General features: G+C 43.5%; 3 protein-coding genes and 1 non-coding gene across 4 annotated transcripts; 1 reads left to right on the top strand and 3 right to left on the bottom strand.

Annotated features, from left to right (window-relative positions):
- Positions 1-124: 124 nt before the first annotated feature.
- clmnb (calmin b) lies at positions 125-6678 on the bottom strand. The gene is made up of 10 exons (XM_070849375.1): positions 6228-6678; positions 5862-5923; positions 5675-5770; positions 4992-5081; positions 4794-4880; positions 4445-4671; positions 4144-4337; positions 3805-3887; positions 1906-3461; positions 125-1117 (listed from the first exon to the last, which is right to left on the bottom strand). Exons 1-10 carry the CDS (start codon positions 6310-6312, stop codon positions 991-993), a joined length of 2607 nt encoding a protein of 868 aa, XP_070705476.1. The 5' UTR covers positions 6313-6678; the 3' UTR covers positions 125-990.
- A 1373-nt stretch (positions 6679-8051) lies between these two features.
- Positions 8052-8328, bottom strand: LOC139218390 (small Cajal body-specific RNA 13). The gene has a single exon (XR_011585659.1). It is a non-coding gene; the product is annotated as a small Cajal body-specific RNA 13 (non-coding RNA).
- Positions 8329-8774: 446 nt separating this feature from the next.
- prkrip1 (PRKR interacting protein 1) lies at positions 8775-9877 on the bottom strand. The gene has a single exon (XM_070849940.1). It carries the CDS (start codon positions 9540-9542, stop codon positions 8967-8969), a length of 576 nt encoding a protein of 191 aa, XP_070706041.1. The 5' UTR covers positions 9543-9877; the 3' UTR covers positions 8775-8966.
- Positions 9876-13727, top strand: glrx5 (glutaredoxin 5 homolog (S. cerevisiae)). The gene is made up of 2 exons (XM_070849941.1): positions 9876-10266; positions 11909-13727. The coding sequence occupies exons 1-2, from the start codon at positions 9969-9971 to the stop codon at positions 12079-12081; spliced, it is 471 nt and encodes a 156-aa protein (XP_070706042.1). The 5' UTR covers positions 9876-9968; the 3' UTR covers positions 12082-13727.
- Positions 13728-14743: the final 1016 nt, after the last annotated feature.

The raw sequence follows: 14743 nt of genomic DNA, 5'->3' as shown, positions 1-14743 counted from the left end.
CACGGGTTGAGCTCCAAGCAAACAATGTTTAGTTTCATAGAATTTCAGGAGCAATGAGTGGTTGTGTGTGAGGGTGTGTATTTGGTGGACAGTGAGGACACGGTACACTCATAACCCCCTTTAATACACATTCCCCAGTCAACATGGATTTTGAACACTTATGCAACTGGTCCATACTTAAATTTTGCTCTAATTTCACTGTGCACACATTATGCATGTGCCCAATACATCAACAGTGCCTAGAAATACAGTATTTACATGGCTGGTTCTATCTCAGAGAAAGGACCAGAGGATATATGACAAGTATCTGGTCTATTATTTATATTTCATAGGCAGAAAAATGTCACGATAAAGCCGGCATTGTTGATAAGATTTCAGTATCACACCATATCTGGGATGAAAACAATGAAACAGTAGACATTCAGAGGCACAAGTGAGAAAGTGAGAGTCTGTGAAATGTCAAAGTGCTCATTAAATATTATCATCTTAATCTCACCACGTCGATACAGTTTCTAATTAAACAGCAGGCCATGTGGGATTCTCAGCAGTCAACAGAGTGCAGTGAAGACAGTCTGTCATGTGGGGAACAGCGACGCTGCAATGCCACCATGTGGCTGATGAGGTCAACTGAAGGAAGTGAAGTATTTCTGCCAGGAGAATAAATCAAATAAACGAAACATTTTGGACACGCATGCAGTGAAAACACCCCACAGACCATGTGTAATAAATTGTGTACTGTAGGGCCAAGTAGCTTAAGATATCAGTAATAACAGGGATAACAGAATTATGTGTTTATCTGACACTATAGCCCAAATGACAAATTATTTCTGCTGGCGGCAAGAAGTAAACATAATCATTAAATTTTGCCTTGAGGGAAATTTAGTGACACAGATAGAGATTCAGCCCAGACCTAAGTGTCCCTGTTTGGCTCATTAGTGGAAAGTGGGCTAATAAGCGTATCTTAATCAGAAGGGTGTACTGCGGGGGTACTCAGAGGTTCATTTGAGGTAGAATGAAGTAGCAGTAGAGCAGAATCCACAGGGCCAAGAGCATTTCCAGCTCTAATGGGGTTATGTCACAAGAGGCTGCAGAAGATTGAAGACTGAATCCTCCGTCTCTGTTGGAAAGCAGATAAAACACACAAGTGAGCCAGACTGAAATGAAGCTATTTACAATTTATTATGAAGACACAGACTTAGAATTAAAGCAGTTAAACCAAATGCAGATAAAAATGTAATTATCTGTACGGTCCAGCACCTGTCTAATCAGGGATGTTCAGTGTTTATATACAAACTGTACCCACTAACTAACATACCCTCTACAGTAGGAACCTGGTGTCATTCAAATGTTTTATTAGTTATCGACATTATTTCGATCACATTATGAACTAGCTGTTAACATTCTCTCTGCGTGATCCAAGGTGCTGGTTTATCGGAGCTTCAGCTAACTCCAGTAACTCCACAATTAGATACCGAACGTTGCTTTTCTCTTGTGAAAGCGAAGCCTCTTGTTTGACAGTATGAGCATTAAAGCTTAAGGCCGACCTCTGTGTATGTTTAATTACATTTCTAGTCATAATCCTCAGTCTTTTAGCATTATATCATATATGTAGCCAGCCTGTGCATATTTAAGACCCTTTTACATGGTCGTTGTTTTAAAATAAATCAGAAATTATTCAAAACCCAGCTTGGGATGGAGGTTTAATTTAAGCAAGAGTTCACGTTAGTTAGCAGCATCTGTCATCATTTCAGGTGGCAGCCAGTTAGAAATGAGCGGCTGCTTCTGTTTACTTGCGAGTTAAATTGAAGGCTCGTTTTGTGTTATTGTGAACTACATTTACAGAGCGAAGCTGGAAAGCTGGACTGCGCCGTGATTAAAGGTCACGTAAGTAGGCTGGTGACTTACCTGAAGGGCTGAGAGGCAGCACAGCAGGCAGGAGGATGGACGTTAACACCTCTGTCAGTGTCATTTTCTGGGCTGGTTGGACCTGGATGGTCTGCTGTTGTTGCCATCCTGTCAGTCAGCTTACATCCCTTAATCTTGAGCTCCCTGTCTTCATCTTTTTCTCTTAAAACTACCTTCAAATCTACTGGATTCATGACTTCCTCTCTGTATTCTTCCTTGGCGTCATCTTTGCAAGTTAAATCCTCCATTTTGAGGGCATTGTCTTCCATTTTGTTCTCTACAAGGGGAAGAGCCTCATCAATGAATACTTCTTCATTTACTCCTACCTTGACACTTTCTAAATTCATAACAGCGTTTGGACTTTCCCTCTCTTCCTCCTTCACATCCTCTTCCTGTTTAATCCTCTCTAGCTTTCTTTCCTGCCTTTCCTCAGATGTTGTCTGATGTTCTTCCTCTCTTTCTTTGTCTACCACTCTCCCCTCTCTTTCAAACCCCCCTCTGTCAGTCTCTTTCCCTGTCTTCCAACTAGCCACTTCAAAAAGCTTTGTTTTCTTCGTTTCATCTCTCAGAGGCTCTGTTCTGTCGCATCCATGCGTCACCAATTTAGCATTTTCTGTCTTCTCCTTCCTCCTTTCGTCCTCACAATAATCACCATCATCGTCTATCTGTCCTCTAACTGTTCTCTTCTCTTCGCGTTTCTCTCGGTGTCTGCTTTCACCCTCTGGCTCCGTGTCAAACACATCCTCGTTCTTTGAAATCTTTCTGCAACTGCTTTCATTTTTGTCCCGATCAAACTTGCTGTGAACCACTGACTGAATCCCGACTTTCGATTCAACGTTTTGTGCATGTGGGCCTCCTTGATGTTTACATCCACTCCTGTAAAACGTCTCGCACACTTCCAGATGTTTCGACTCAGTAGTCTGCTGTCTGATCGGAATCACTTCTTCCGCTGTTTCCTCTTCAACCTTTGGCACTTGTCTTTTCAGCTGATTATACGGTTGAAAAACCTCTTTATTCAGATCCAGGATGTAGCTGTAGGCCTCTTCCTCATCTGAGTCCAGCGCTGACAAGCTGTAGATTCCTTCCTCTGAGCTCAAAGAAAAGTGGCTCTCATCTACTCTTGGCATGCCGTAGCCCTGAGCCGCAGATGCTTTCTCCATCCATGATCTTATCTCCTGGCTGACTACGCCTGCGTCCATTGGACTGGGCGGCTTTAAGGCGCTTCGACACTTGCTTTTCTTTTTGCCGAATGGTGAGGTGGCAGCACTGCCCGCCGGTTGCTCACTGATGCTTTGGCTGCGACAGGAGGAAAAGATGTCACCGCTGCTGGAGGAGAGGTCAGAAGAAAGTGCTCCGCTCGTGTGAAGCAAAGTGGCACCGGAGCACCCTGAGGGTTTTCTGGCCCACCGTCTCCATAGTAGCTGCTCGCTGCTCTTCTCCAAGCCTTTCAGCAAAGCTTGGGCTTCTGGGTCTTCTGCAAGGGTCTCTCCAAAGCTGACTGACTCGAGTGATCCAAAATTTGGAATCTCGGGAACGTCAATATCTGTTGTATGACCCTGTAATAGAGGCTTTATGAGCGGTAGTTACATGATAGAAGTATCTTTGGGTTACAGTGTTTACGAATGCATTTCCTCTGGTGTTGAAGGGAAGGTTTTTCATTTTAGGAAATAAGTTTATTCCCTTTTCTCCCACGAGTTAGATGGGAAGATCAGTACCACTCTCTTACTGTAGGTTAATTGTTGAGTAACAGTCAGGAGCCAATTAGCTTAATTTAGCGAAAGAAAGACTGGAAATGGGGAAGACAGCCCACCTGGCTCTGTCCAAAGGTATGAAAGTGGCATCACTTTTCCAGTCTAACTCAAAAAAGCAACAATATCAAACTATTCAAGCCACACTGACCTCCGCTGTGCCTGAACAATGCCCCAGGAACATAGACACATAGGTGATGATGGACTGCTCATCTGGTGAGGTGACTGACACATCTGTAGAAAGAAGAATAGACAACATCAAAGATACAATATAATGACCTGAGTAATGACCTTTCCCTCTAGCAGGCTCAGCCTCTATACTGGTCTGCAATGGGCCAAGTGCCTCTGACTCCTCATGGTGTCATAGGTGCCTATGGTGTGGTGGCCTTCTAGCAGTGGTAGTTCTGACTAGGTGAAGGTGCAGAAAGATATTTGTCTTTCAGGGTGAAAATCGATGGGTGTGAGGCATGTCTATTCAGTGAGCTTTTACCTTCAGGCTCCAGCAGAGGTGGTATATTCAAACTGTGTTGGGCTATCATGAAAGCCAGATGGATGTTTTCTCTTGGCTCTCTAGACATGCTCGCCCTCAGGTCAACCAGGGCTGGATTTATGGACTTAATCATGGCTAGGAATGCCAGCCCACTCGTCCAGCTCTTCCCAAAGTCACGCACCTCCACTCCAAACCTGAACATTGTAAAATTACAGAACACATATTTTGTTCACCCAGTGAGGTTCAACTTTGGGTCACAGAAATTATTTTTTCATAAGCATTAGGATCTGTTCAAACTCACTTTGATGTGGATCTTTGAACCCATAGCAGGAGAGTTTTGATTGTTTTCCCATGGTACTTTGGCGCCCTGGCAGCCTTTCTGCCTTTGCTTGGCAGGGTGCTGCAGGAGTAGCGGCCAGTGTCATTTGGCTGGGGTGAGAGGTCATTGGAGGAGGGGTAGCTGCTCATTGATAGGGAAGAGAGGCTAGAACACAAATGCATTTGAAGGCCTTCTGTCACTTCCTTTACCTGTATTGGAGTAAAAGGGCAGAGTGTATGGAGGGTCGGTGACGAAGACAGACACCTGGGCAACGAGTGAAATAATGTATTAAGACATTAGCGTGACAGATGATGGAAGATGAAAAACATGCCTGGAAATGAAGGATGATGTTCCAGACAAGGTTAAGAACAACAGAAGGGACGCCATCAGCAATACCAGAGGCATCGATGCCAAGAAGCTTCACCTAAGGGACAGGGAGGAGACATCATCTGCAATTTAGTTTCTCCTTTTTAGATTGTAAGGGTAATACATAAAAACAATATGTCTGTGCTGACTTATAGGCAAACACACTCACATGTCTATCATCCAGGAAAATCAGGGCCTTGGAAATGTTGTTCAGTCTGAAAATGCGGTGAGAAGACGGCCTAAACCTGTAAAGCTAATGTAAGGCATTACTAAAGGAACGTTTAAGGGACTGGTTTGACATTTTGGGAAGCACGTTTATTTGATTTCTTTCTGAGAGTTAGATGAGAAGATTGATACAACTCTTGTGTGCTGCAATATGAAGCTACAGCCAGTAAGTTTTGCCAAGTTGTTTAAAGACAGGACGCTTGGCTCTGTCCATAAATATAAAAAACAAGTTCTTTGTTTTTTGTTACCTAGTTCTTGGCCAACCTATAAAGGTGCAATATGTAAAAAATTAGCCATCTACTCCAAAAACAGGGGGCAGCATTTCATTTCCTCCTCCCCCAAAAATTCAGTCACTGGCTCACCTCATTCAAGGTTCAATGTTCCTTTATTTGTCGTTTTACAACACACAAACTTAAAGTTTTAGCCCCTTCATGCTACACACACAACATACTCTCTAATTAAATCTGAAATAGAACAGGACCATATATAAAATGAATTAAGTTTAACCAATCACATAAGGCTTCACAATGAAATGTTCAACTTTAATGTCATTATATATAATATTGTGTTTTCTTCCTCTTGGTGATATAAAATAGTTCCACTGTGCAGCTTCACTCTTACTAGTTTGCAGCCAGACAGCTCCTCCAGCAAAGCCATCAGTATTCTGCCATCCTGAATGTCTGTGAACAGGTCACGCACCTCGACTGGAGGATTACACTGTAAATAATAACACATCGTAAACCTTCATTTATGAGCTCAAGGATAAAAGAATAAAGTTACAGTGAAATTTAATTGATTTGCGTCTTACTCTGTGCAGAAACACATTCATCCAGCGGGTGAAGGTTCTCCTCTGCACTGCAGTCATCTCATCTGGAGGAGACGAAACAGAGATTTGGCGCAAAAAAATACCGGTTTTTCAGTTGATGGTAAAAAAAAAATCAAGGATATGAAGACATTTGTTTCCTTTATAGCAAATCATCTAGTGAAAAAACTGCTTATGATTGGGCAATCAGGTGCCACAGTGCCAAAGACACCTACCTGACTATGAGGAAACGCTCTTAAGGGAGGAAACAAACATAAACAAGTTTTTCTTGCATAACACTTGAACAGATTATCACCCCACGGCTGGTCTGTATCATCCACCAGCATGAGATGGTGTTTCTTGTCACAGTACCTTGAAGCTGCTGCACATCTTCATCACTGATCTCTCCCACTGATTTTCGTGACTCCCTGCTGGCCTTCCTGTCCTGCATCCTCATTTCACTTCTACGTATGACCCATTACGGAGTTAAGACGGGAGAACAGTCCAAAATGTCTGTCACTTGGAGCAATTGGATGTGCCCTAGTTTCCCCACAGAAGACAGACGAAGAAAATGCCAAATCAGGCTGGTTGTCTTGTCTGGACACGCTGAAACCTCCTTCCCCAGGGTTGATCAACTCACTTCCACTCCCCTGAGACAACCAAACCTGAATCCTATTGGCAGGCTGCGGCTCCTAAAACTGTCAGTGGAGGCAGTTGCATAAACTTAAGCGTTCCAGTGAAAGAATCATTTGCGTGTTACTGGTTGCTTGGTTTTCCTGCAGAGGCCTGTCAGCACGGCGTGGCCTTCACCACAGGACTGAGGAGCAGCAGCCAAGGTTCTCACTGACGTTACTTCAAAGTATTTGCACATATGAACATATTATCTTATCTACAGATAGTTTGGAGCCAGTGGCAAGTGGTGTTTTTTCTTTATTTTAAAACCAGGCTGTATCACCAACAGCACAGAGTGAGGCCTTTCAGACATGTTACACCTTTATTGGCTGGTGACAGCAGAGAAATGAGGTGGTTTGATATGAAATAAAGGCCTGAATGTGGCAGACATGAACCAGAGATGTTACAGTTCACAGTTGGCGCTCTGACTGCAAACGACACCCCCGGTGTGTCACTGGACTGGCTTCATTCAAATGAGCATAGCCTCACCTCTGGGCCAACAGGATGTCCTGGTGATGCTAATTTATGATCCTTTTTAACTTGTTTAGAAAGTGAGACTTCTACTCCAATTCTAATTTAGTGAACTCTAGTCTCTGAAACATTGTAATGTTGTCCCGTTCAATACCAAACTCCAGTCAAAGTCTCTCCTTTCTGCCTCATAAAATGCTGCATTTCCATAATAAACCATCTGCACATGAATAATCCTCCACTGTCATGTAAATTCCTGAATTTTGTTCTTCAGAGAATCACTTAAAGAATGTTTATATTGCTCTGCTGAACTGGTCGAGGATAAAGGATGAGTTCATTTACTCCTGCAGGGTTAAAACGTACTTCCACTGTTAGGAACCTACATTACTGTGACATTTTATTTTGAAACATGTACGACACGTGGTGGACTCACTGTAAGGTACCGTAATAAAATGTTTATCACAGAGCAAGAGTTAATATATTTCAATCACTTTAGACCAGATTTTTGGATCTTAATATGATGTGATGCACTTTTCATAAAGCCGAGCGACACTGAGCACTCAGCGCTTCCTGCTGTGACCCACATTTATCCCACTTCTGTGGCATTCCTGATTCGACCTCAGCGGGGGACTACGCTGCATCTTTGATGACTGAAGTCTTCCATCAGTGAACAGAAACACTTACAGCTTGTATTACACGCTTGACTTATGAAGTATAACAGCACAAGCTGGATTTATTTTAGCAGAGCAGGAATGTGAGGATGCACATGAAAGAGGATCATAAAATGAAGTCAGTGTGGAACAGCAGCACATGAAGACTTAAAAAAACTGGACCAGGTCTTATTTCTTCTGCAGATGATCCTGAGTAGGGTTTCATTAAAGGCGTTTAATATATCAAAGCATTTTACTTGAACATGAATATAAACTTTATGTGAGGGATTTGAGAGTAAACAAAAATATTAAAAGAAGGATTTTGGGTTTAAACTGATGCCAACTTAAAGAAAAATAAACGTTGAAGCAGTGCGTGTCTTGATTTTCTGCTTGTAAAGAAATATGTTACTGTGACAGCTGACAGTGTCTGACAGGAAGTGCTTTCCCTGTTTCAAACAATATCTGGCAGTCAGGTTTTACTCTACCTGCTTCAAGAAAGGTGATGGCTACAGAGCGAGGCCATCACCACCGTGGAAAGCAGGAGTCTGTCCAAGGAACATCGCACGTGAATCTCCAGAGGCTCCAGAAGTCACGCCTTTTCATTCTTTGAATTGCTTTCTGCAGCCTTGTCGTGCCCACAGGCAATAGCACTTGCTAGGGGCAGCTTGACAAGACTGCAAAGACTTACAACATCAGAATATTGACATTTACGATGGGCGCACACAATCACATGCATCTCTGATATCACTGTAGGTGTTACTCAACCCTGTGGTATCATATCCCTCATAACATAAGCGACAGTGACGTGAACAAAAAGAGAATTAACAGTCTAAGTGCAAACAAACTGCTGAATATCCAGTCTCATTTTTATTAAAAACATACCAGGAAAATGTAGATGATTCCTAAAGATTCAATCAGGTGACATCTTTTAGAAAAGGCGAGGAGGACAGCACACCTGGTCGGCTCGCTCAGACATGAATAGTTCAGTCAGACTGTAGACAGCACAATGAAAACTGTCTCTTTCCCAGCTGGACACTGGCCACCACTGTCCCATTAAAACCTGCCTATTAAACTAGGCAGCCCGCCCTGGTGTCTCTGGTGCTAAACAGTAGAAGTGGGAGCACATGCGCCTCTTAAACTGGTTTAATTTAATTGTTTTTGAGTCGTGTGGCTCTGCAGTCCCTCTCCACCATGGTCTCATGAACAATCCGCCCATATGGAGCATTAAAGCCAGTCCTCTGTGTGTGTGTGTGAGTGTGAGTGTGAGTGTGTGTGTGTATGTATGTGTGTGTGTGTGTCACCCTGCAGCAGACAGGGGGCGTCATTTCTTCCCCATGATGAAGCTGGGAGCCTCGGCATCATCTTCAGCTTCTCTTTCCTCCTTCTCCTCCTCCTTTTCCTCTTCTTCACTGCTGCCTGAGCTTTTGTCGTCGTCGTCGTTCTTGTTCTTGGCCTCTAGTTTCGCCTTCTTCGCCATCAGCTTCTTGTTCTTCATCTTCTCTCGTTTCTTCCTCCGCTTCGCCGTCCTCTCCTCGGCTTCTTCTTTGTTTTTCTCCACCTTGTCCAAATACTGCAGGTCCTCGCCGAACTTGTCCGCCATCCTGTCCAGAAAGTCCTGCCTCTGGTACTCCCTGCGGCGGAGGTGCCGGTAAACGTGGAACTCTCCGCTGCCTGCTCCGGCGCTGGAGCCCATCACGTCCCGGACGAACTCCGGCGGAGCCCGCGGGTTCCATTCTTTGGGCCGGTCCGGGATGGGAGCGAGCTTATCCGGGTTCCGCATCAATCTCTCCAACTTCAGACGCTGTTCCTCCGCCGGAGTTTTGGCGATTATGAGAGGCTGTGCCTCTTTTCCTCCCGTTTTCCCCGTTTTGTTGTTCTTCTGCGTGTGCGCCGCCATCTTTTAAACCGTTAACGTCTTCTTCCGCTTTGCTCGAGTCACCCCGGAAGTACTTGAGGGCTTCTGTAACCCGGAAATAATTATTTCAAATGTTTTTTTTCTTATTGCTTTTTCAAACGAACATACAAAAGTGGTGGAGTATGTGACAATAGTTGCGGTGAAAAGTATTTCATTTTTTATTAAATCGTAACTTTCTTAATCGTAAAATCCTTGTGTAATAGATGTAATTGAAGCGTGGTTTGACCAATGGCAAATCAGATTAGAATTTGTTTGGGCGCAGTTGTCCAATCAGCGTTCAGGTCCCGCCCCTCCTTCCCAGCGTTAAGTGCGTTGGCTGACTGGTTTTCTCTGGCTTGTCCAGAAGTAAGTTAGTCAATTTCTTCGCAGTATCTTCTCTCCATAGAAAGATACAATCTACCGAACACGATGAATAGTTTACTTGGTTATACTGCGAGGTGTCTCCGGTCCGGGGCAGCGGTCTACCTGCCCAGACACGCCGGCGGACGCGTGTGGTCGGCCCCGGCCCGGTTCCTGTGCGCGGCGGCGGACGTCCATAAGGACCTTGGTGAGATGGTGAAGAAGGACAAAGTGGTGGTTTTTATGAAGGGGACGCCGGCCCAGCCCATGTGTGGCTTCAGTAACGCCGTGGTCCAGATCCTGCGGATGCATGGGGTGGACGACTACGCTGCGTACAACGTGTTGGAGGACCAGGAGCTCAGACAAGGTCAGTAAACTGAGCTCACCTGTCAGCAGCAGCACAGCAACACATGTCTCCTGTCAGCTGATCGTGTCACCACACTTCTTCATGGCTGACAGTGGAGCTGACTGCTCTAACTAGTGCTGTAGCTGTGTGTGTGTTTATTATCCTCTTCACTGGCACAGATATCAGCCTTTTGTCAGCAGCCCTTTCTGAGCAGTCCTTGAGATTTCCAAGTGTTGGGTGTTTATCAGTGCTCTGCAGCAGCACCCAAGGGTGCGGTCCTTCCACTCAGACATCACCCCATCCATCAGTGTGGACTTGTTTGTCTTTTACAGCCAGGACTGAGAGCTCTTCTGTGATAATCAACGACGACACAGGAGTTGAGGAACAAGGAAATGGTTTTTTTGTAGTTACATCAGCTCTGACCTACTCAGGGCACTCTGTCACTTGAGGCTGATGGTGCAACAGCAGTGTAATGCCAAGAGATATTCGGCCTGATGGAAACAAACAGCCTCCTAACGCTGAATCCACTCAGATCCAGTTGGTGAGGGATTTGAGTATCCAAGTTCTTGTCAAAGATCAGAAAATACAGACATTTTAGTAAGTAATAGGAAGTGGGAATGAGATGAGTCTGTTAGGAGCACACACAGACTGGACTGTAAAATAAGTTTTAGATATACCCATGTGATACTAAATCCTAATAATTTGAGTCTCGTTGTGTCCCTTTTATTTCGTAGGACCTGGTTCTGTGTAGTCTGATAGACGGGACAAGATTAAAAGTGCCAAAAATGAGGAATTTTCCAACTCTATATGTAAAATGGCCAATTCTTTAAGTCCAGTGCTGTCACTGCTCTCCATGAAGCAGTATCAGCCATTACAAAGCAGCAGTGTGCGGTGTAAGGGGAACATAAGCATTTAAATAAAACCACATCGGGAAAGTAAATGTATTAACTCACTTGGCCGACCAGGAAAGTGGCTAAAAATAAGTAGTAAAAATAGGCTTAAAAGTAAAATTCTACTTTTTTTTAATATGTATTTATTTTCCTACAAACTACATGAATTGATTCTGCTAATGTTGGATTGTCTCCTGGTGCCGCTCGTCTGCCTGTTTCTGTTTGAGATGCTGAAATAAATGAGTCCTGTTGCTGCTGTTAGTCATCAGTCACAGGCTGCAGACAGACAGACAGACAGACAGACAGACAGACAGACAGACAGACAGACAGACAGACAGTGATTGTCTTGTATACATTTTATTCACACACAACTGTCATGATATTCATAAAAAAGTAGAAATGTGTTATAAAACGTATTAATACTGCCTTGATAACAGTTATTGCCCAGATTAGTTGATAAATTCAGTACTTGATGGCTAGAAGTGTAACACGGTTGTGTTTTGTATTTTCTTGTGTTTGTTTGAGGTCACATAACTCTGGTTCACACTCCAACAACTGATTTGTTGAATTAAATACAGATTAAACATTCCCTTAAGTTTGTGTTGTTATTTGATAACTTCTAATAAAGGGACAAATAAAAGTTTACTTCAGGTTAAATACATTTCTGACCCAGTTTCCCGACTCAGAAAGTGAAAAAAAAAGAAGCTAATTTTGAGCGCTGCAGTATTGGTTTTATCTGAATTCTGACTCTGACACCATCTGCCTCCACACAGGCATCAAGGACTTCTCCAACTGGCCCACGATCCCTCAGGTGTACTTCAATGGCGAGTTTGTGGGAGGCTGCGACATCCTGCTCCAGATGCACCAGAACGGAGATCTGGTGGACGAGTTGAAGAAGCTGGGCATCAGCTCTGCACTGCTTAACGCCGAGAAGGAATCCAAGTAGAGGAAGAGGACGGACCTCGAACTGCAGACAAGACAGAGGACACATTTATCAGGTTGAATCCCCCACTCAGACGATCGCAGGTAAATCAACTCTTTAGGCAGCCCTGGGAAAGACTGACTCACCGTTCTGGCCAAGACGCACAGCCAGTGTGGATGACCGTGACGGGTGTGGGCAGTTTTGGTGGCAGGACTGTATCTGAAGTGATGGACGTTGATGCTTTACCACACCTAAAAACTTCTGTGAGTGCGATACAGAGCTTTATACTCAGTTTAGGTCGTCGAGGCTTGAGCAGATAAAGCCCCTGACAGGTGAGAATTTCAGAAAGGAAAAAAAAAAGTGGACAAAGTTAGTTTTACCTCACCTCAACACGTTTCTCATCCTCTTTTCAAAGCTGCAGTAATATTTTTGGCCACCTGGGGGGCAGCAGAAACAAGCTACAAACACAACACTGGCGTATTTTCAGGTGATATAATGAACTTATTAGCAACATTAACATTTATTTGGAGTCGTGTTTCGGGCCACCTGATGAATGTTGTCCAATATTCACTCACCTTCCAGCTCTTAGGCTGCTAAATGCTCCACCACAAGCTAGTCGGCATCATTGTGTGCCATTTGGTGCTGAGCAGGTAGCGTGAGATTATTAGAGCTTCTTTTACTGATGACAGCTGCTTCCTGCAGCCAAAAAATGAGTGAACCAAAACAGTGAAGTTGCAGGCAAGAAAACCAAAACCATGAGCTGAAAGATGCAGTGAAGCAGAGGGGAAACAACAGTCAGGGGATAATCTTTCATATCACAGTCCTTTGATCCATTGTTTTTATAAAAGCACTGATTAGCAGCTTTAATATTTCCTTATCATTTAACATCCCACATTTTTAAATATCTTTCTATCATTGATTTAGTATAGTGGTATCTAAAACAGAAGTTAGAATCAGAGGCTTTTTGTAAAAGATACAGTCCTAAATGTCCAACTATAACGCCGCTATGATAGAAGTCTATGGAGGTTGGACTTCTGCTGCCAGAGGGAAACAGTCACGTTCCCTCCCTGCGTTTTAATTAGTTTACACGACGATGCTGGCAACCTCTCATTATCTTGCCCTCTAAAAGCCCTTCTACCTCTACTGTCCACTTCCCCCCCCTCCAAGCCACAATCTGTTTAAGACCAATGAGCCTCAGTCTGCACCAAACCACGTTAAGATCGTTTTAATGCTGCGTGTCGCACCAGGAAGAGACGTCGTCCTACCGGAAAGCTTCCACATGCACTGCCTGCGACGACAGTATCCTAGACAGGAGAACAAAGACGGGACGACAGCTTTTCTTTCTTTATACGTTAAAGACTGATGAAGCTGACTCAGGTTCATAATAATATAAAGATGCCTCAGTTCAGTTTTTGGACAGTTGCATCTCTTTTTATGAATTTGAAGACGACGCCTCAGTGACACACCTGCAGTCAGTGTGAGCGTGACGACGTTTACATGCACATGAATATTCCACCATTAATCTGAATGTGGCATTTTCCAACTAAAAGGTGTTGGATATGTTGCTGATGTTCAGATATAAGGAGCATTCTGTAAACATATACAGCACATTCAGAATATGTGTCTACTGGGTTTTAACCGTCTGGGACAGTCGGTAGAGATGCTGCCCACATTTCTGGTCAGAAGGAGAAACACACCTGCTTTTAAACATGGTGAAAGACCAACAGGTTCTTGGATATGTGCAAACATCACATCACTGACCTTTTTAGGAATGTGGTTGACACAATGAAAGAGGAAAAATCTTGTTGACACAAAGCAGCAAAATGGCTCAATTGTCTCCAGCTGTTCCACTTGATGAAAGACACCTTTAATCAGAGTTTGCGTGGCCGCATGTAATCAGGAACATTAGAGGAATATTAAATTCTCACCAGCCATGTAAACAGCTTAGTAGGAATAATGTCTGTTTGAAACATAAAAGGCAAAACCTGGAACATTTTGTACACGTAAACAGTCACTGATAGAGCCAATGCCATCGTCCCCCATCTGCTCTTCCTGCCAGGAACCACATTTAAAATGTGTCCTATGTTTTGTCTACATCCGCTAAAACGCACCAAACAAACGCTGATACCTTTTCCCTGAGGATGACAGAACAGAAAACAGAAATATTTAACATTCGTTGTCTGTCCAAATCTGTAATATTTGTTTATTTATCACTGCGGGAAAAGATTGTTATTTTGTGGACGGGTGGGGAGTGTGTCTGTTTGTCTTGTTCCCTCGACATTTATGTTCCTCCTGCTGCACACAGTTGTATTATCAAAGCGATGGTCATGTAGTACACTGTAACATATTGTACATTGAAAACATTAATAAATGTATTTTAGCTGCATGTAAACCCTACACCAATTAAATATTTTGACACAAATAACAAGTGTACTTTTCTCTTTTTGTATGAGCATCAACATGAAGGGACATAGTCACCATTTCCAAGAGCTTATGTTTGATTTTACACAGACCAACGGTCCAAAACCCCAAAATACTCACTTAACGATCGTATAAGATGATAAATAATCCTATTTAACATGGAACCAGCATCTGTTCAGACCTTCAAGTGGAGGGACTGTGTTTAAATCTAGAAATGAAGGGATGTCAAATGACATTTAGTGCATTTTGTTTTCCTCAACGAAGA

This window comes from Pempheris klunzingeri, chromosome 18, assembly GCF_042242105.1.
Source record: "Pempheris klunzingeri isolate RE-2024b chromosome 18, fPemKlu1.hap1, whole genome shotgun sequence".
Classification (NCBI taxonomy): Eukaryota; Metazoa; Chordata; class Actinopteri; order Acropomatiformes; family Pempheridae; genus Pempheris; species Pempheris klunzingeri.
Note: the sequence above shows the minus strand (reverse complement) of the source record. Positions and strands in the feature narration are given on the sequence as shown.

Excerpts from the sequence above, each read along its gene's own strand:
- prkrip1 (XM_070849940.1), bottom strand. The coding sequence starts at position 9,542 with ATGGCGGCGCACACGCAGAAGAACAACAAAACGGGGAAAACGGGAGGA.
- clmnb (XM_070849375.1), bottom strand. The coding sequence starts at position 6,312 with ATGAGGATGCAGGACAGGAAGGCCAGCAGGGAGTCACGAAAATCAGTG. Across the intron at positions 4,881-4,991 it reads TGGATGATAGACATGTGAGT|CTTCTTGGCATCGATGCCTC; the intron begins GTGTTTGCCTAT and ends CCTTAGGTGAAG. Across the intron at positions 4,672-4,793 it reads ACATCATCCTTCATTTCCAG|GTAAAGGAAGTGACAGAAGG; the intron begins GCATGTTTTTCA and ends ACTCCAATACAG.
- glrx5 (XM_070849941.1), top strand. The coding sequence starts at position 9,969 with ATGAATAGTTTACTTGGTTATACTGCGAGGTGTCTCCGGTCCGGGGCA. Across the intron at positions 10,267-11,908 it reads GGACCAGGAGCTCAGACAAG|GCATCAAGGACTTCTCCAAC; the intron begins GTCAGTAAACTG and ends GCCTCCACACAG.